The sequence below is a fragment of the Bubalus kerabau genome, chromosome 2 (assembly GCF_029407905.1).
Source record: "Bubalus kerabau isolate K-KA32 ecotype Philippines breed swamp buffalo chromosome 2, PCC_UOA_SB_1v2, whole genome shotgun sequence".
In the NCBI taxonomy this organism is placed as follows: domain Eukaryota; kingdom Metazoa; phylum Chordata; class Mammalia; order Artiodactyla; family Bovidae; genus Bubalus; species Bubalus kerabau.
Window position 1 is genome coordinate 99,523,011 of NC_073625.1, and position 20,281 is coordinate 99,543,291.

The 20,281-nt window shown below is 41.1% G+C and overlaps 1 protein-coding gene across 23 annotated transcripts in view; it reads left to right on the forward strand.

Annotated features, from left to right (window-relative positions):
- The window catches only part of HHLA2 (HHLA2 member of B7 family), a 160,638-nt gene that overhangs the window by 117,190 nt on the left and 23,167 nt on the right, over positions 1–20,281 (forward strand). Inside the window, exon 1 of one of the 23 annotated variants that reach the window (XM_055568095.1) lies at positions 3,382–3,558. The exons of 21 other annotated variants lie outside the window; for them this stretch is intronic. In XM_055568095.1, the coding sequence (XP_055424070.1) occupies positions 3,542–3,558 (17 nt within the window). In that variant the 5' untranslated portion in view covers positions 3,382–3,541. Of the gene's footprint in view, positions 1–3,381; positions 3,559–20,281 lie in introns of those variants that run through there. One more of the 23 variants, XM_055568087.1, reaches the window with a different exon arrangement.

The following is a 20,281-nucleotide window of genomic DNA, read 5'->3' on the forward strand; positions in this document are numbered from 1 at the left end:
GTTTTTAAGCCATCTTTTTCACTCTCCTCTTTCAGTTTCATCAAGAGGCTATTTAGTTCCTCTTCACTTTCTGGCATAAGGGTGGTGTCATCTGCATATCTGAGGTTATTGATATTTCTTCCAGCAATCTTGATTCCAGCTTATGCTTCCTCCAGTCCAGCATTTTACATGAGGTACTGTGCATATAACTTAAATAAGCAGTGTGACAATATACAGCCTTGAGGTACTCCTTTCCCAATCTGGAACCAGTCGATTGTTCCATGTCCGGTTCTAACTGTTGCTTCTTGACCTGCATACAGATTTCTCAGGAGGCAGGTCAGGTGGTCTGGTCTCTTCCAGAGAGATGGTGGTCCTATCTCTTCCAGAATTTTCCAGGTCAGGTGGTCTGGTCTCTTCCAGAGAGATGGTGGTCCCATCTCTTCCAGAATTTTCTGCAGTTTGTTGTGATCCACACAAAGGCTTTTAGTGTAGTCAATGAAGCAGAAGTAGATGTTTTTCTGGAATTCTCTTGCTTTTTCTATGATCCAATGGTTGTTAGCAATTTGATCTGTGGTTTCTCTGCCTTTTCTAAATCCAGCTTTAACATCTGGAAATTTTCGGTTCATGTACTGTTGAAGCCTAGCTTGGAGAATTTTGAGCATTACTGATTATTATAATAGAATCCTAATGGGGTTCTGTGGCAAAGCTTACAGTAGGTGCCCACTAGGATGTGCGCTCAGCTCACATCCACTCCCTCAGGGGCTCTGGCTGTGTCTTCATTCTCAGTCCTTGTGCCTTATCATTCTGACCCAGGAATAGAACACCCGGATTCAGTAGAGTACCCAAATGATTTGGAAATCTGACAGAGGTGGAAAAGTAGGGGTCGTCTGAAGTAGGGACCTGGTGCAGTGACCTCAGGCTTCTGCAGCTCGGTTTTGACATCTCACTGCTCCTACTCCTGTCCTTCCTGAAGCTGGTTTGTGCAGCCCTTGTTTGATTCACATGAGCAACTTTAACTCCTTCCCTTCAAAACCATGCTTTGCTTGTTATCCTGGGTTCCTTCCTATTGCTACCAGAAACAAAAACCCCAACTGATCCTGATGGTGGGTTGCATACAACAGACACCTAGAGAAAGGTAGTATTTGGAATTAGCCATGGGCCCTTACTGGGATAAAAGGCAGGGAATCTCCCTTCTATGATCTAGGACAGAAATGTGAAATCTCATGATAAGAGGTTGCCAAATGTTTCACTAACCTCTCCCCCTCAGGAAACTGGGCATCTCCTTGGGGGCACTGCTGAGAGTGTGGGTAGCTGTTGCCAAAATTAAGAGAGTGGAGGCTGATGAAGCAGGCTGACCGCTCAAATTGTGTTCCTGGCTCTGGTCCAAAATCAGAGGCATTAGGTGAAAGTGATACAATTCAAATGTAGGCAATCTCACTCTCTAGCCTTAGTTCTTAACCACTTCTCTATGTGTGTGTGCCCCTGCCAAAGCAGCCAAGTTGTCTTCATATGAGAAGAAGCTAATGCCAGCTGCCCCCACAGTACAGTTGCCTGAATTGACAAACAGAAACACAAGACTCCCAGTTCAATCTGAATTGCAGATAATCAGTAAATGACTTGTTTTAGTATGAGTGAGGGTTCCCAGGTGGCGCTAGTGGTAAAGAATCCACCTGCCAATGCAGGAGAGGTATGAGACACACAAGTTTGATCCCTGGATTAGTAAGCTCCCCTGGAGGGAAAAATGGCAACCCACTGCAATATTCTTGCCTAGAGAATCCTGTGGATAGCAGAGCCTGATGGGCTACAGTCCACGGGGTCACAAAGAGTCGGATATGACTGAGCAACTGAGCATGAGTATGAGTATGTCCCAGACATACTTGTATTAAAATATTATTAGTTGTTTACCTGAATTCAAGTTTAACTGGGTGTCCTATGTTATATCTGGCAACCCTACACGGCTCAACATCTTATCTCTCTTTTCACCATTGTTCTCTGAGTAACAAAGTAATTTAAATTCAGCACATTCATGCCTTAGAGGATACAGTGAAGAAAACATTCTCAGAGGAGATTTAAGAAATTCAGATCTGCTGAAATCATTGCAGCAGTCCTCACCAGGTAGTCTGAATTCAATGAGCTAGCCTACGCAGCCAGCTTTAATTTCAAGTTTGATGGCCTGGTGAGTGCAAACCATTTCTGAGTACTGTCCTACACTAGGTAACATTGAATGCCTTCCTCTTTATCATTCTCAGGTTTTCTTTGCTGTCAAAGTCTACAAAAACTAAAAAGAAAAAAAAAAATAGTTTGAATATGCATGTGTCTGGCCTACCTACCTCTCATTTTGTTCTGCTGTTGGAGCTCAGAAAAATCTTCTTTCCTAAGAAACAGATTGCTGAGCCAGGCTGCAGAGTCCTTTAAAAATGCACGTTGGCAACTGTTTTCGTAGGCTCAGACTGTGGAGAAGATGCAATGAAAATGAGATCCCTAAACTCAGCAGAGTTAAGAATCACGCTGAAGGCAAGTTTGCAGCCCAGGTGGGTGTGGTCAGAGATCCAAAGGCAGTGCAGTAATCAGGGCTCAGGAAATATCAGACAAGCAGAAATCTTTGGTTCAAATCAAACATGGAGTTTTTAGGAATTAAATTGATGATCCAGCCCTTATAGTCTAGTTTTTGTTTTTTGGAGTTTTTTGTTTGTTTTTTACTTTTTTTTTTTGATATTTTCTTTTTAAATTCAATTGTTATCAACGTTTGCAATGACTAAACTAGGGAACTAGATGAGAATAAAGTCTGACTATCTACATGTATGGGCTTCCCTGGTGGCTCAGCAGTAAATAATCTGCCTGTAGGTGCAGGAGACAGTTTCAACTCCTGGGTCAGCAAGATTCCCTGGAGAAGGAAATGGCATCCCATTCCAGTATTCTTGCCTGGGAAATCCCATGGACAAAGGAGCCTGGCAGGCTACAATACAGTCCATGGGGTCACAGAGTTAGATACAACTTAGCGACTAAACAACAACAATCTACATGCACATCTTTCAAGCCTTTGAAAATATCTCAGGATGTGATATTGCTTTCGATCACCTGTTTTGAAGGTACAGGGTATGCAGCTGGTTACCATTTGGCTTTCCTACTCTAGGTGGCCTTTACAAGTAAGAGGTCAAAGAGCTGATGTCAAAGATAGACATTTCTGGAAAATGTGATAATTATAGACACCCCAGGGACTAGTGTGAGTGAACTTATCTGATCCACAGACAGCCTTTCTGGGAAAATAGCATCCATTTCAAGTATTTACAACAGAGAATAGTTAATCCCTGAAACCAGGTGGTAGAAAAGTAGGGAAATCAAATAGAAGAGAGTGAGGAACTTAGGAAACAGGAGGACGCTACCTCTATGATGAAAGGAATTGATCTGTGGGATCCCAAGAATGAGGTCACCTTGTGGAAGCTGGAACCTTGGCAGGTCTGACTGGTGGGAGCATGACCTATGAAAAGGATGGAGCTGGTGCCAAAAAATCTGCCCAGCATATCAGTCTTTGCTCAGGTGGTGATTCTCATATGCTGTTCAAATGTTGTTTACTGGCAGGTGAGCCTCTACTCGTTTCTGTGTTTCTGTAGCTAGAAATTCTTCTGTGGAGGCTTCTGGGTTCAATAGACACTGGCAAATTCAGGCAGAGAGATAGAGGGAGATACCGACCAACACTGCTAAGAGGGTTTTTCAAAACGAGGCATCCTTGCCTGTGTTCTCATCTGTGCAGGTGGTGAGTTCCAGGCCCAGCATGATTCACTATGGAATGATGGTTCTGCTTCTCCTCATATGGGCCTCCAGTCCCTACTCTTCAAAGATTGGCTACCACTCTCTTTGAGAAATATAAATTCTCTCATCTATCTGCATCTTGAGCAAACCTGTCTTCTGGTAATTCCTCCTTGTCTCACCTCTGCCCCCTCTAATCTTTCTCTAGACCCTAGCCCTTCCATGGATGCACCGTCACCCATTCCTTCCCTCTTTTCCCAGGCCCACAAACACACTGAACAACATTGCTTGACCCCATTGTTCTCTTCACTTACGATCCTAGTTCCCAACTACCTTTACCTTCCAAGTTGTTTCTGGAACCGTATCTATTTGCTGCCCCTTCTCTCTGCATACTGACTAAAGCTCTGTGAACCAGACTTCTCCCCGTAAACAGGTGCTGCATCCAGGAGTAGTAATAGCTTTGACAAAGCCAATGCTCATTAAAATCAGTGCTTCTCAGCTCTATGGTTAAAGGAACAGTAAAGTTTTGTTTCTAATCTGTCATGGACAAATTCATTCGGAAGATGTAATAAAAATGAATTTCTAGAAAAATGAAATTCAAAAGAACATAAAATGCAAGCCTCGATTTTTTATTATTACATACAATAGGCATAAAGATTTTGATACCAATTTGACAGAGTAATTTTAAATACTTCTTCTGTATTCCTATACTTTTGGTGTTATGAACCAGTAATAAACAGCTTGCTGACTGGCACAAGCCTGCAGACCCCCCCTACTCTGAGTAGCTCTGCTTTAGCTGATATCCCTTTCAAATTCTGTTTCAGTCCATGGTCCAAAAGAAATGCTTTACTGCCAGCAGCACACACCGCATAAAGTATGGATAGAAGAGAAGATGTTTTAGTCTAAGTCACAGCACAGGCTATGGTCATTCTTTCTTGCTGCTTATCCCTAAGCCAGAGCTGATACTCATGCCTTCTTTTTGCTATTACCCATTCTGTGATCTTACCTTGAGCCCACTCCTCTGCTATTTCCCCAGCCTGGTAGCCTGAACCTTGATTCTTGAGCTGTTTCAGTTCTTGGTGCTGTTCCCTATAGATAGTCCCCCATTAACCTCACCCACAGCATATCAAAAAAAGAAAGGGATCCACTAGATTCCTATCATATTCCTCCTAGTTGTACAGCAATAATTGCAAATTGTCTTATTAGTCATGGTCAATTGGCCGAGCCAAGACACAATAGCCAGACCACTTTTCTGCTATTTTTTCCTTGGTATGAAGAGTTCAAATGACCAGTTTTAGCTTCCAATTCAGAAGAACCAAACTGTGTCCCATGGTAAAAGTCTTCCCTAAGTATTAAAAGAAAGGATGAATGGACGTTAAAGGGACAGTGAGTTAAAAATGGGAAAGTGGGTTAATCAGCTATCATTTTTAGACACTATATGGTTCTTAGATCCACATCTTGTAACTATGAGGAGACAGTGCCTTATTTAGCACGCAGTTCAGAGCCTAACCAGTGCTCTGCCAAGTAGCTATGTCAAGTAACTTCCAAGGTGGAAGAAGACGCCCTGTGAGATTGCCGAGCTAGGTTCTTAGAGACCACTGCACCGTGTTAAAAGGTTAACAACCTCATTGATAGGGAACATAAAATGGGGAGTTACATTTGAATTAGTCCCTGGCCTCTGTTTCTGATCAAGGAACTCCTTTCACAGCCAATTTAGGTGGGTAAAAAAACGGCACATGGAGCGTTCTGGAAGTCCTCAGTGGCAATCTGCAGTGGCAGTCAGCTGTAGCATAGCCTGGTTCGCTTTGATGCAGGAAAGGAACAGAGAGAAAGAACCTCTCTCCCTGAAGCCACAGATGCCTTATTTGGGTTCCATGCGAATGCTCACCAGAAGGGGTTCACCACAGAAGAGGCTCTCAGTTACATGAATAAGTAACGATGGAATCAGGTTAGCTTGGCCTCTTTTTTCACGCTTGCTCAGTAGACTCCTGATCAGTCTCATGCTCTGGATCCATTCCTAATGTTCTGTATTCTCATCATTTCCTCAGTCTTCCAATCAGCCTTCTTCCATCGCCTTGACCACAAGTCCAAAACATGGTACAGAGCCTGGCCTAAAGCCTCATCTTCATTCAGCCAAAGCTATATTAGGCACTACTCAATGTCCTACCGAACTGGAGATTTCCCTTACTCCCTTGTCCTTCAGGCTTACCTGTCAGGGTCTCTAAGCCTATAGAGCCTACTCACGGGGGAAAACAGCTCTTCTCCTGCAAAACCATTCTTGGTGTGTGTGTGCATACTTGGTCACTTCAGTTGTAATTGATTCTTTGCCACCCTCTGGACTGTAGCCCACCAGGCTTCTCTGTCCACGGGATTCTCTAGGCAAGAATACTGGAGTGGGTTGCTATGCTCTGCTCCAGGGAATCTTCCCAACTCAGGGATCACACGAACCCATGTCTCTTATGTCTCCAGCATTGGCAAGCAGATTCTTTATTGCTAGGGCCACCTAGGAAGCCAACCATCCTTGGTACTCAACAGCTTGTTAAGGGAACCCCCTTTGAGGCCATAAGCTCTGGTTGAGGATGAAACAGCAGTGTGGTAGGCTCTGTGGGCGTGTAAACAATCTGCTTGTACAATTTATTTGGTCTTTCAGAGCTTGATGGAATGCTGGAAGGTGTACTCAGCTTTGTTTTTACATTGTGGTAGATATTGGATCTCTGATCTGTAGAGTCTAAAACTCAAGTATCTTCTTCAGAAACTCTGTGTTATCTGATCCTCCTAGACACAATTTCTGAAACAAAAATCCCTTACTAAAGGAAGCAAAGCCTTTCTTCAAAACCTAGGAGCTTTTATTGCAATTCTCTTACTAGGAATTGCCACAGGCATCATTTAATATCCAGATCTGTCTCAGGCCAAGCTAACATTACCTGCTCAGCTTGGTCTGTGAGGGACTAATATACTTATGTGCCCAGATGAGTCAAATGCATGTACTCTGTATTTAAAAAGTCTAAAGACCAACATAAAGCTTCTATATTGTCCCCTTTTTACTCTTAACTCTACACTTTACTTTACTCTACTCTTAACTTTACTCTTTACTCTTACTCTTAAATTTAACAATAAACTTATGACATGGAAGTACATATAATTATGTCATGATGTGTCCAATGTATTCTTTCTATAAATATTTATGTCCTTGTTGTATCGTACACTGTGAAGTTACTTTACTGTTTTATAAACTTATTTTTAAAGGTTTCTTGAAAGCAAGTATCTACTCCTTTCGTTTGAAAGAAATAAGGAGAAACAGGAACTCTAGAGAGTAAAATTAGCCAGGCAAACTCTTTCTAGTTGTATAACAGAAAACTTCCATTATTTGCAAGATAAAGCTTCAGCTTAGAATCAGTATTTTCCTTTTAATGTTGACTCTAAAAAGAAACAGGAATTTTAAGGTTAATGTGGTTCTGCTAATAGAAATCTATTCCTATAAAAAAAACTGAAGGCACATTAAACTTACTACAAAGTTCCAATGGCTCATAACTAATGTTTGTTTTGGCTTCAAGATTAAAAGTGGTTTTGTTACCATTAGCAAGAAAATACATATTTCTAACTTTACTCTGTTAAGACATAATACAAATTCTTTTAGTATTTTGATGTAGGGAGAACAGACTTTTTTCTCTTTATGTAGACAGCAATGGAACCTGCTTCCTGTGTCAGCAGCTCTTCATCATGTAAAAAAAAGTTATTTTGTGTCACTTTGGAATGTTCAGAGACATTTGAAGACCTAACAGCAACTTAAACTTAATTAACAGGAACTCTAAAGATAGAAAATCCATAACAGGCACGTATAAGGACTTAAAAATACTATTTCAAACCCAGATTCTTTCCATCCTCCTGCTCTATTATTCTTATTTTGTTGACTTTTTAGTCCTCCTATGTGTTTCCTCACATCTGTAGGGTGGCTGCTGCAGCTCCAGGCATCAAATCAATGCTCAGAAAATAGAGAAAGGGTGGCGGGGTGGTTTCTATGAAGTTCTGCTCTTGCATCTATCCCTGTTACAAGGATTCCATAGAAATTCTCCCAACAGACTTTTTGTTTATGTTCCATTGTCCAAAAAAAGTATCAATATTTGTTTTTTTCAGTTTGATTTTAGTAGTTAATTTTGAATACAAAGAACCCTTTTGTCATTGTCTTTTAGTCTCAGAGCTAGGAGGAGGAAAAGGTGAACAGACAAACATATATTTGGAGTTCAGTATTTAAGAGTGAGGTAAACATGGTTAGCTGTTGGACTCTTCAGTTTGCAAGAAAGTTGGAAAGTTCTGACTGTCTTCCACCCCTAACATAGGCCCAGCTCTTCACAGTGGTCACCCCTAGTTTCTCCTTTTCCAAATATAGAGGACTCCTAACCCATGCTGAGTTGTGGTGGTCATTTTATTTATCTTTTCTGAACCCTTTCTCAGTTCTCCTTTTAGCTAGAAGTGGTCGTATCCTGCACAGGGCTGGGCAGAGAAGGGGTTCAGTTAGCAAGAAAGAGAAATGGTACTAGTAACTGTCACAGTGTCCTTTTCACTTTATCCCTTTCACACTGTTTGCTTTTAAATTGTTTTCTGTCATATCTACTTATTTGATGTTCACAAGCTGGCTTCTTTTATTCATCTTCTAAAACACAAATTTGACTTCATCATTAACTTTCCATTTCCTTCGTGTGGATTACAAGAATGGTCATGATTGAGCCCTTGCATACCTTTCCAGCATCTTCTCTTCCATGTGGCCTATTTGGTTTCTATGTTCTCTTGCAGCTATACCTTTGTTCTACTGTCTACCTAAAATATCTTCCCTCTTCCACTTCCCTATACTCTTCCTTACAAGTCAGTTTCTCCTTGTCTTTCAAAATTGATGCTTCAAGAAGCTTTTCTTAAAACCCTGTTCCCTCTTAAGCTCCAGTATTTTCCCTCTGTCCTTCCACAGCACCTGGGCAGGGGATTCCTTAGTGCTGCCTGTATCTGTGTATTTAGATTTATTTGTTTATATAATCCATTTATTTTTTGGTTCCAAACTAAGCTTTTTGAGATTAGAGACTGTCTGACTTAAGGTCCTGTGATATGTAGGAGAGATGTTCAAATTGTGTGTTTTAGTGGCAAAAAGGATGGTAGGCTTGCTGGATGACTGGGTTTCCTTACAAAGAAAGATCTAGTCCTGTTACCTAGAAGGTAAGGATAAATTTGAGATATTTCACTTTCTCTTGTTCCTCAGAATTTTAACGTTTCTGACTTTAATTTAGAAATGGTTTGTGAGGAAAAGATAGGGCTGAAGCAATAGAGCTTTACAAACAAAAGTTGTTTGGCAGGATTGACTCTGAGCTGTACAGAGAGCTTACGGATACAAAGCCAACCTGATAACCACTGTACTTTCAAAATGACCCATTGAGCTGTGCACACAGAACTAGGCCAGCAGTCTTTTCTTTCCTTCTGCACCAGCTAGTTGGGTGAGCTACAGCTTTAAATTCTAAGGACTGAAACCCACCAATTCAGGTATACAGGGGCACAAGTACCTGGCAGAAGGCAGTGCATTGTAAATCATCCCTTAACAAACAAGAAGTCTCGCCAAATTAGGTCATATGGATCCCTGCTTGGATCCTAGCCCAGCCAAGGGCCCCTCCCTCATTCAGAAGGGTTCTTTTCCCATTCAGGTTCACACAGTCAAAAAACAAAATCAAATCTGAGATTAAAGCAGCACAAGCTTTATTCAGTGGCCAGAGAATGCAGAAGCAGAAACTTTGTTCACAAATAACTTCTTGCCTGTGGGACAATTAAGGTAAGATTTGAAGGGCAGGACTAATGAGAGGGAGGCATATGCATTGGATTTCTGGGAATAGGCGGGGTTCTTCCTGGAACTGGGATGCCACCTCTTTTCAACCCTTGTATAGTCCTTTAGCATCAGGTTGGGAAGCAGGATAAACCATCTTGGTGCACACAGACAGTCTTACTGTTACAGTGAGATGGTAATGAGACACAGGGGGCCCTTCGTCCCACTTTCAAAGCTGAATCAGCTGATGCAAGTTACAGTCTTATTCCTGCGCTGTGAACACAGCCAGAGAGTGTGGTTATGTGTGGTTTTCTGTGGGTTTACTGGAGGGAGGAGCCGGGGTATGGTTCTGGGGCAACGGTGTTAGTAACATGGCAGCTAAGAGTCTTGTCAGGATTGGGTTTTGCCTCTTCTTCACACTAGATCCTGGATTCTGATATTCATTACAAGTCACTCAACCCTAACACCCTGACAGGTAGATACAAAGAGGAGTTCTTTACTTCTGTATTTGAAAGAGTGACAGGGACTGAGTTAGAATAGTTAATTTCATTCTAAGGAATACTGAATATATCATTTACCACACAGCAGGATATTTAAATATGACAACCATGACCATCATGGAGTGGGATTCTGATATCAGACTTAGGTGATCAACCTAAACCAACATTAGGAAGGAAGCCTTCTACTGATTAGCCCAGACTCTTTGACCTCCAGGTGCTGTTGCCACCCCTCTGATATAAAAATGTCATCTCACGTTGTCTGAGATGAGAAGTCACAGTATCATTTTAGAGCTTTCATTATGTAGTTGAAATCCTTACATCTGACATAATCAACCCCAGCAGTTAGTGTGGTTAAAAAGAAGTGAGATACCCAAATTCCATATTTTTAATATTTATTTTTTTTTAAGTTAAAATACATTGCTGTCCATTCATTTTCTAGATTTTTTGAGTGGAGGGCACCAAGGCCTTGCTCTGAGTATGGGGCCACTGTTTGATCTTCTATATTATCTTTTTTACACAAACTAATCAATATCTCACCATCTGATATTTCCAGTTTTTGTTTCTTGAAAGTGGCGGGAGAACTTTGTATTCAAAGTGTTAAAAAGAATCCAACTCCTTCTAGAGCTTTACAATTTGTTTTCAGTCTTTCTCTATTGACTCTCCCACACCTAATCCAAACAGCTGAATTTTCTTGCCTCCTTTTTTGTGCTTTATTTAGCCTCTCTGAAGCATTCATCTTATTTAACTTAGTTGTTGGAGAAACACCAAGTATGCCTTGTCCTCCCATGTAGTCAATTAACATAATATTTAGTTAGATTATTAGCTGATGACAACATACGTTCTGAACTGAAGGGAGTAGAGTGGACTGGCACAGCCAACTGGCTCCCCGAGGCATTTGATGTGTCATAGACATCTATTTAGGTCTGTTAAAGAGGGAGAGGTGACTATTTCCAAGAAGTCCTTGGACTTATATCTGCGCATGTTCAAAACTCACTTCACTTAATGGAGTCTTGTTCAATTGCTTACTATCTTTATGTGACTGACAAAACAGCTGCTATTTGCCTGTTAACCCTGCCTTTTTTTTGCCTGTTGTATTGGGTTTGTAGCCTTCTTGCTAAAAACAAAAGATTCCACTCTATCCAGCTGTATTCTTTTTTGTATAGAGCACAATCGAGGAGGATTTATAATCTACACTTTTGGCAAGAAGAAACATTCCATAATAGAATTCTGAACTGGAAAATGGTCCTTGAAAGTTAGTAAGTGCCCTGGCCCCTTCGGTGTAGAGTGGTTTCCCTTACACGTGCTTTGTCTAGGGCTCCACTTCTGGGAGAGCAAACCCTTTGGAGATGCGGGTTTGTGGACATGTAATGAGGTGGTGTTTTCAAAAGAAACCTGTGAGGAAGTGCGGGAAGCAGGATGGAACAGAAGACGCTAAGCAAGGATGGGGCTTTAGGTGGAGTCTCAGCCTTATTCCCACAGTGGGGCTCTGGACCACAGACTAGCTCTTGCCTTGAGGCCACTACTAGGGCACAGAGTAGGGAAGGAGTGTGACTCCCAGACCACAGCTTCCATTATCTACGGGCGAGACTCTGAAAAGGCTGCAGTGATGTGAGCAGGTAGCACCAACTGAGCAATGTGAGCATGAAAACTGAATGGTTAAAAGTGATCCCAGGGGATCTGAGCAAATGCCAAATGGTCTTGTTGCTGTTGTTGTTTAGTTGCTAAGTTGTGTCTGATTCTTTGTGTCCCCATGGACTGCAGGCTGCCCTGCTGCTCTGTCGGTGGGATTTCCCAGGCAAGAATACTGGAGTGGATTGTTACTTTCTTCTCCAGGGAATCTTCCTGACCCATTGACCTTCTGTCTCCTGCACTGGCAGACAGGTCACCATGAAGCCATCAGGGAAGCTGTGCTAACATGCAAAATATCAGATATTAAATATGTGGCATTTTTGAAATAGCTACTTTTATTGGGCCTGATTTATGAGCCTCCCTAGGTTTTCTTGGCCTTGCCTATTTCCTGAGCCTTCAACTGGTTGGACAAAGAGAGCCCCACCCCCAATGCCACCGGCTCCAAAACCTCAGCAGCCCGCCCTGGGGAGGCTAACTTCAGCACGTGCCCCATTGATGCCTCCACAGTGAGAGCTGCCACCGTTCAGGGTCCAAACATGACCTAAGGAGATTCCCAGAGGTGGTGGTTTCCTTTGCCCCATATTTCCGTATTCAAAGTATGATACTGGGAGGCATTAGTCTGGTTTCCTGAGTGATGCCCCAAGGGGACCAGGAAGAACATGGGGGTTAAAGCCCCATGGAGAAAATTTGCCTATGGAGAAAATCTCTCGATGAATCCCTTTTGCTCTCTTCCTCTGATGGATTGTTCTGAGGTGCTGTGGTTCTGCAGAGGAGGCCTGGAGAGTGTCCCTTATGAGTGAGCGAGCGCCCCTGTGTTCTGTTCTAAAGCTGAGGCCAGTAGGGCACCACCACCTAATGCCTGCTTTTCTTCCTTTCTTGTTTCACTTTTCCTTTGCCTTCACTCTTGCTGCTCTGCAGCTGCACCTCTTCACCTCCCTCCCAGATGTGTTGAACACACTTTTAACCTGGTTTCCAAACAAACCAAGAGCTCCTCCCTACACCTACCTGCACCCCGTACTCAAAAAATGAGCTTGAAGCAAAGACAGTACATGTAGAGATTCAAAATTTCAACCCAATATGTAAATCCTCAAGTGGAGGCTTTTCACTATAAAATATCAAGGGAGATTTCCTAAAATTGTTCTTTTGTTCATTTTTCTATCTAAACAAAGTCAATCCTATTAAAATCTAAGTGGATGCTAAGGAGAAATCCCTAGGATACTACAGAGAGTTTTCCTTTATTATGACTTCTTTCCCAAATTGGCACAGTGCCCTGAGCATTGTGAGAGGCACTGAATTTAAAACAACGCATAGGAGAGTGGAGCTCCCTGGAATCCGTTTTTCCTGGAGGAATTCATAATGTGAACTAGCATGATGCAAATGATGTGAAACATTCTTGTTTAATGAACACGACAACTGACCTTCTGTGTGCGTCTGGTCATATCTAGGCCAGCAGTTACGAGCCAAGACCAGTCTTTAGTGTTAGGGCTGGAGAACCTGACCTGAACACAAGTAAAGCTTGTTGTTGTCATAATCAGTGCTGAAGGCCTCAGTCAGCGTGCCGTGCTGTGCTTAGTTGCTCAGTCGTGTCTGACTCTGCAACCCCATGGACTTAGCCTGCCAGACTCCTCTGTCCATGGGATTCTCCAGGCAAGAATACTGGAGTGGGTTGCCATGCCCTTCTCCAGGGGAGCTTCCCAACCCAGCGATCGAACCCAGGCCTCCCACATTGCAGGCAGATTCTCTACCATCCGAGCCACCAGGAAAACCCTCAGTCAGTGTGGTCTGTCGCTGTTAAGATGAACACAGGGGTAGCCATTCTGTTCTCTTTATTTTATGCTTATAGAATGGCTTCAGCTTTTTCTTCTGTCTTGATTAGTCTCAGCATCTGGATTTCTTTTTGCTATGTTTCATTACGGAGGCTGCTTTTCTTTGCCTTCTTTCCCCACATCTGGAAATCAGCCACAATGTACCAGAACAAGGCGCTTCTAACATTTGAGCCCTTTTGTAAGGGTGCTGATTGCAACTTGGGTAGCTTCAGTTTAATCCAAGGTGGAAGATTTCGGCTGCTTTGGGGGAAGAAAATAAATGTCTAAAAATAAAACTTAGGCATAAAAATAGGGCCAAATACTCATTAACTGCCTCACTTAGCTGAATGCTGAAATTATTTCAAAAGTGCTAAATCAAGCATTTGTGTAGAAGAGGTTGAGTATGTTTTTTTATTCATAGTACTTCATCTTAGATGATAAATGGGTTATGGCAATTTGTCATTTTATCCAAAAGACATGAATTAACCAGTTTTAAAGGGCCTAATTTTCAGCTCATGCTGACCCTTGAATTGGAGCATTTGTGCTCACAAGTCTTTTGGAATGGATTTTGTGGGCTGTTATATGAGAGGCTGGAGAGGCAGGCAGGACCAGGAGCCAGAGAATCCATCCAAGGCTTGGTAGGCTAGGGTTAAGAATTTGATTTGACTGTGATGGGAAGTCACTGAAGTGATTTAATTAGAAGGCTGTTGTAGACCTATTTATATTTTTAAGATATGACCTTGAATGCTGTGTTGACAGTAGATTATAAGAAGGCAGGAGTAGAAGAGTGGTAACCATCCAGATAACTATTTTTGATATCCAGGTAAGAGATGATAGTGGCCTTGGGGTAGAAGGTGATGGTAGAGTTGGAGAGAAGTGCACAAATAATGGAGTTTTGTTTATTTCATTAACAAAAGACTGATTAATAGATTAGATATGGGACATGAGGGAAGGGAAGAATCAAAGTTGATTTCTAAGTTTCTAGACTAAACAGCATGGAGGATATTGAGATAAAGACTGAAGGAGAAATGGGGTAATTTTTGTTGTTTTGTTCAGGGTGGCCCAGAGAACAACTGTAAAGGGAATGAGGCATAAACCAAAGGCTCATGTTTGTTCTGTGATGCCTATAAGGCATCTAAATGAACAGGTCAAATGGGCAATTGAATATATGTCCTTGACTCAGTAGATAAATCTAAGAATCCTTGGTGTACAAATGTCATTCAGAGCCATGAAACAGAAGGACTTGTAAGCAGCTCTTTGCAGGAAACCACACTCAGCAGGAAACCCCTTGGTCTTGTCACCTTGCCTAACCTGGTGTTTCTTTCCGTAGATCAAAGGAGTAGAAATGAAGAATAAGTAACAGATGACCAGATCTCTTCCCTAGCTTCCACTTCGGTAATCTTATAAACAAAATGTGTGAAGAAGATAGCATCTAAATAAAGATCACAGAGCACACAGTGGGGGATGGTGACGACTCTGACCCCACCTCAACTATTAACTGAGATTGTTACTTCACATTTTCCCTTTAAAAATTTTCAGGGCCAAGCAGAATGTTCGGAGTTGGTTTTGGGGGGATACGAGTCTGCCTTCTTCCCAAATTAATGGCTTTCTAATTAAAAGCAGGTTTCTTTTCTACCAACACTTGTCTCTCTCTCAGGTATTGATTTTCAAACAGTGAGCAGCTGGATCTGTTGGATAACAGGCTTACCAAGGGAGTGAGTATAGAGAAAGTGTAAGTCCTGAGAATGTCCTGTACTTTTATAGAAGCAGGACAAGCAAAGGAAGAGGCCGAGTAAGGGGAACTAAGGAGGAGCAGCCACGAGGAAGGAAAAACTAGGAGACTGTGGTGGCCTAGAAACAAAGAGAAGAATCCTTAATAAAAAAAAGGATAACAGCCATGTTGAGTGCTCCTGTGAGACTGAATAAGATGAGGACAAACTGCATCCACTGATTTGGCAACACAGAACTTCTTGGTGACATTGACAAAGGGCAGTTTATGACACTTCTTGGAAACAGGAGCCTGGAGTGGATTGAGGGGAAATGTTAAGGGGAAAATTCAGTTCAGTTCAGTTCAGTCGCTCAGTCGTGTCCAACTCTTTGCGACCCCATGAATCGCAGCACGCCAGGCCTCCCTGTCCATCACCAACTCCCGGAGTTCACTCAGATTCACATCCATCGAGTCAGTGATGCCATCCAGCCATCTCATCCTCTGTTGTCCCCTTCTCCTCCTGCCCCCAATCCCTCCCAGCATCAGAGTCTTTTCCAATGAGTCAACTCTTCGCATGAGGTGGCCAAAGTTCTGGAGTTTCAGCTTTAGCATCATTCCTTCCAAAGAATACCCAGGGCTGATCTCCAAAATGGGGGTGGCTATTTAGACAATTATTTTAAGAAGTTAACAGAGTTGAGAAATAGGTATATAGTTAACCAAGAGTCAGTGGAGAGTATTGTTTTTTCTCATGTTCTTAAGATGGGATAAATTGGAGCATTTTTGCTCATAGGATCAATCTAGTAGAGAAAAAGAATCATAGAGTAGAAAAGTGATGTAATTGCAGGGACAGATTTCTTGAAAATAAAAAGTGATGTGAGATGCAGAGCAAAAGCGAAGGGTTTGGATTTGGATAGGAGGAGGAGGGGAGTCAGAAGAGTAGACAGCTGTTAATGGGTTGGTTAAATTGATGCTAGGGGGATGAGGGAGCACCCATAGTTAACTTTAATTAATGAATCAGGGCTTCCCTGGTGGCTCAGCTGGTAAAGAATCTACCTGCAATGCAGGAGATCCAGGTTCAATCCTTGGGTTGGGAAGATCCCCTGGAGAAGGGAATGGCAACCCATTCCAATATTATTCTTGCCTGGAGAATTCCATGGGCAGAGGAACCTGACTGGTTATAGTCCATGGGGTCACAAACAGTTAGACACAACTGAATGACTAATACTTCAACTTTCAATTAATGAATCAAGAACATCAGCTGAAAGAACTTCCAGCGGGGGTGCTGGAAGTTTCAAGAAAAGGTAGAAAGTATTGCAGTCATCATGGAAAATGGGAAATTGAACCTTTAGTACAATAGTGGAAATGGAATGTTCTGAAGTTACATTAAACAAGGTGGAGTTAATTCTTGCTTGAAAGAGATTGATTAAATCTTGAATTGTTTTTCAATAGTCTATAAAGGTGAAATACATCATTACATATTTACATCTATTCAAGGTAGAAAATGAATTTAATGATTACTTTTAATCTTACTGGGCTTTCCTGGTGGCTCAGACCGTAAAGCATCTGCCTTCAATGTGGGAGATCCAGGTTCAATCCTTGAGTCAGGAAAATCCCCTGGAGAAGGAAATGGCAACCCACTTCAGAACTCTTGCCTGGAAAATTCCATGGATGGAAGAGCCTGGTGGGGTACAGTCCATGGGATTACAAAGAGTTGGACACAGCTGAGCAACTTAGCTTCACTTTCTTTCTTTTTTAATCTACTGTTAAAGAGATAAGCCTTGTGATATATATCTTTTCATATATTATACAATCAAATACATCTATAAGAAGAAATATGAAGTTCTTATTTTTATAACTACTCCTGTTTTACATGTTTACTTTGCCAAACACTTTATTTTATGGTATGTTAGTTTAATACCATGTTGGTTCCTGTTATATAACAGTGATTTAATATTTCCATATATTTCAAAATAATCACCATGAGAAGTCTAGTTATGATCTATCATATTACAAAGATATTATATAATTATGTACTCTAGTTCCCCCACACTGTACATTTCATGAGGCTTCCCAGGTGGCGCTAGTGGTAAAGAACCCACCTGCCAATGCAAGAGACATAAGAGATGTGAGTTTGATCCCTGAGTTGGGAAGATCCCCTGTAGGACGGCATGGCAACCCACTCCAGTACTCTTGCGTGGAGAATCCCCATGGACAGTGGAGCCTGGGGGGCTATAGTCCATATAGTCTCACAGGGTTGGACATGAATGAAGCAACTTAGCATGCACACATGTACATTTCATACCCTGACTCAATTATTTTGCAGCAGGAAGTTTGTACCTTTTTAAAAAAAAGCATTCTTTTTTTTTTAAAAAATAGTATTGTTTAGCTATTCCATGTCATAGTTGTGGCATGAGGAATCTAGTTATGGCATGCAAACTCATAGCTGTGGCATGTGGGATTTAGTTCCCTGATTAGGGACCGAACTCAGGCCCCCTGTATTGAGAGCATAGAGTCTTAGCCACAAGACCACCAGAGAAGTCTCAGGAATTTTGTGCCTTTTAACCTCCCTCATGTACATCTTTCCCTCCCCCTAATCCCTTCCCCTGTGGCAACAACCTGTTTGTTCCCTGTATCTATCTATACCTTGTTCATTTGGTTCACATTTTTTTGGTGTGATTCGCATATGCAGGAAATTATACAGTATTTTAATATCTCTGTCAGATTTATTTCTATTACCTTAATGCCCTCTAGTTACATCCATATTGCCGCAAATGGCAAGGTTTCATCCTTTTTATGACTGAATAATATTCCATTGTATATGTATATCATAGCTTCTTTATCCATTCATCTATTGATGGGCACTTAGGTTGCTTGTATATTGGCTATTGTAAATAATGTTGCAATAAACATAGGGGTCCATATATCTTTTCTAGTTGGTGTTTTCTTTTTTTTTTTTTTTTTTTTCAGTAAATACCCAGCAGTGAAATTGCTGGATCATGTGGTAGTATTCTTAATTTTTCAAAGAATCTTCATACTGTTTTTCACAGTGGCTACACCAATTTCCATTCCCACCAACAGTGCATGAGGGTTCTCTGTTTTTCTACATCCTTGCCAACACTTATTATTTGTTATCTTTTTAAAAATTCTTAATTTTAAATTGAGTTATAGTTTAGGTACAATGTTACATAAGTTTCAGGTGTAGAAAATAGTGATTCACAATTTTTAAAGGTTATGTTCCATTTATAGTTGTTATAAAATATTGGCTCATTTCCCTGTGTTGTACAATATATTCTTGAAGCTTATTTATTTTATACATACTAGTTTTTACCTCTTAATCCCCTACCCCCATTTTTTTCTTCTCCCCTTCCATCTCTCCAGTGGTAACCACTAATTTGTTCTCTATTTCTGTGAGTCTGTTTCATTTTTTGTTACACTCAGTAGTTTAAGATTCCACATATAAGTTACATCATATGGTATTTATCTCTCTTCATCTGACTTATTCCACTTAGCATAATACCATCCAAGTGTAACCATATGCAAATTCATTCTTTTTTTATGGTTGAGTAGTTTTCATTGTGTACAATGAAATACACACACACACACACACTACATCTTTTTTTATCCATTCATCTGTTGATGGCCATGTAGGTTGCTCCCATATCTTGGAAATTATAAATAGCGCCTGTATGAACATTGGGCTACATGCATCTTTTCAAATTAGTGTTTTTGCTTTTTTCAAATATGTACCCAGGTGTGAATTAATGGGTCACATGGTAGTTTTGGCTCCGCTGGTAGCTCAGCTGGCAAAGCATCCATCTGCAATGCGGGAGACCTGGCTTCCATCCCTGGGTTGGGAAGATCCTCTGGAGAAGGGAAAGGCTACCCATTCCAGTATTCTAGCCTAGAGAATTCCATGGACTGTACATCTATGGGATTGCAAAGAGTCGGACACAACTGAATGACTTTCACTTTTCATGGTAGTTTTATTTTTAGATTTTTGAGAAATCTCCATAATGTTTTCACAGTGGCTGCACCAATCTACATTCCCATCAACAGTATAGGAAGGTTCCCTTTTCTCCACATCCTCATCTACATTTGTTATTTGTGTTCTTTTTGATGATAGCAATTCTGACAGTGTGAGGTGCTCGCTCATTGTGGCTTTGATTTGCGTGTCCCCGATGATTAGCAATGATGAGCATCTTTTCATGTGCCTTTTGGCCATCTACGTTTCCTCTTTGGAAAAATGTCTATTCAATTATGCCCATTTTTTAATTGAGTTTTGGTTTTTGATGTTGAGTTGTATGAGTTGTACTATATTTTGGATATTAATCACTTATTGGTCGTATCACTTGCAAATGTTTTTTCCCATTTGATAGCTTTTTTCATTTTGTCAATAGTTTCCTTTGCTGTGCAATAGTTTTTAAGTTTAATTAGGTCCCATATGTTCATTTTTGCATTTATTTTCTTTGCTTTAGGAGACATATCTAAAAAATATTGCTATGATTTATGTCAGAATGTTCTACCTATGTTTTCTGTCAGTTTTATGATTTTTGGTCTTATATTTAAATCTTTAATCCATTTTGAGTACGACATTAGAGAATGTTCTAATTTCACTCTTTTACATGTAGCTGTCTAGTTTTCCCAACACCACTTATTAAAGAGTCTGTCTTTTCTCCATTGTGTATTCTTCCTTCCTTTGTCATAGTTTAATTGACCATATGTGTGGAGTTTTGTTTCTGGGCTCTCTATCTGTCCCGCTGACCTATGTGTCTGATTTAGTGCCAGGATCATACTATTTTGATGGCTGTATGGTCTGAAGTCACAGAGCATGATATCTCTAGCCCTTTTCTTCTTTCTCAAGATTATCTTGGTTATTCACGGTCTTTTACCTTTCCATACACATTTTAGAATTAGGTGTTCTAGTTCTGTGAAAATGCCCTCAGCATTTTGACGGGGATTGCAATGACTCGGAATTGCGTTTGGTTGTTTGGTCATTTTAACAGTATTCTTCCCACCCATGAACATTGTGTATCTTTCCATCTGTTTGTGTCAGCTTCAGTTTCTTTCATTAGTGTCGTATAGTTTGCCATGTACAGGTATTTTACTTCCTTGGGTA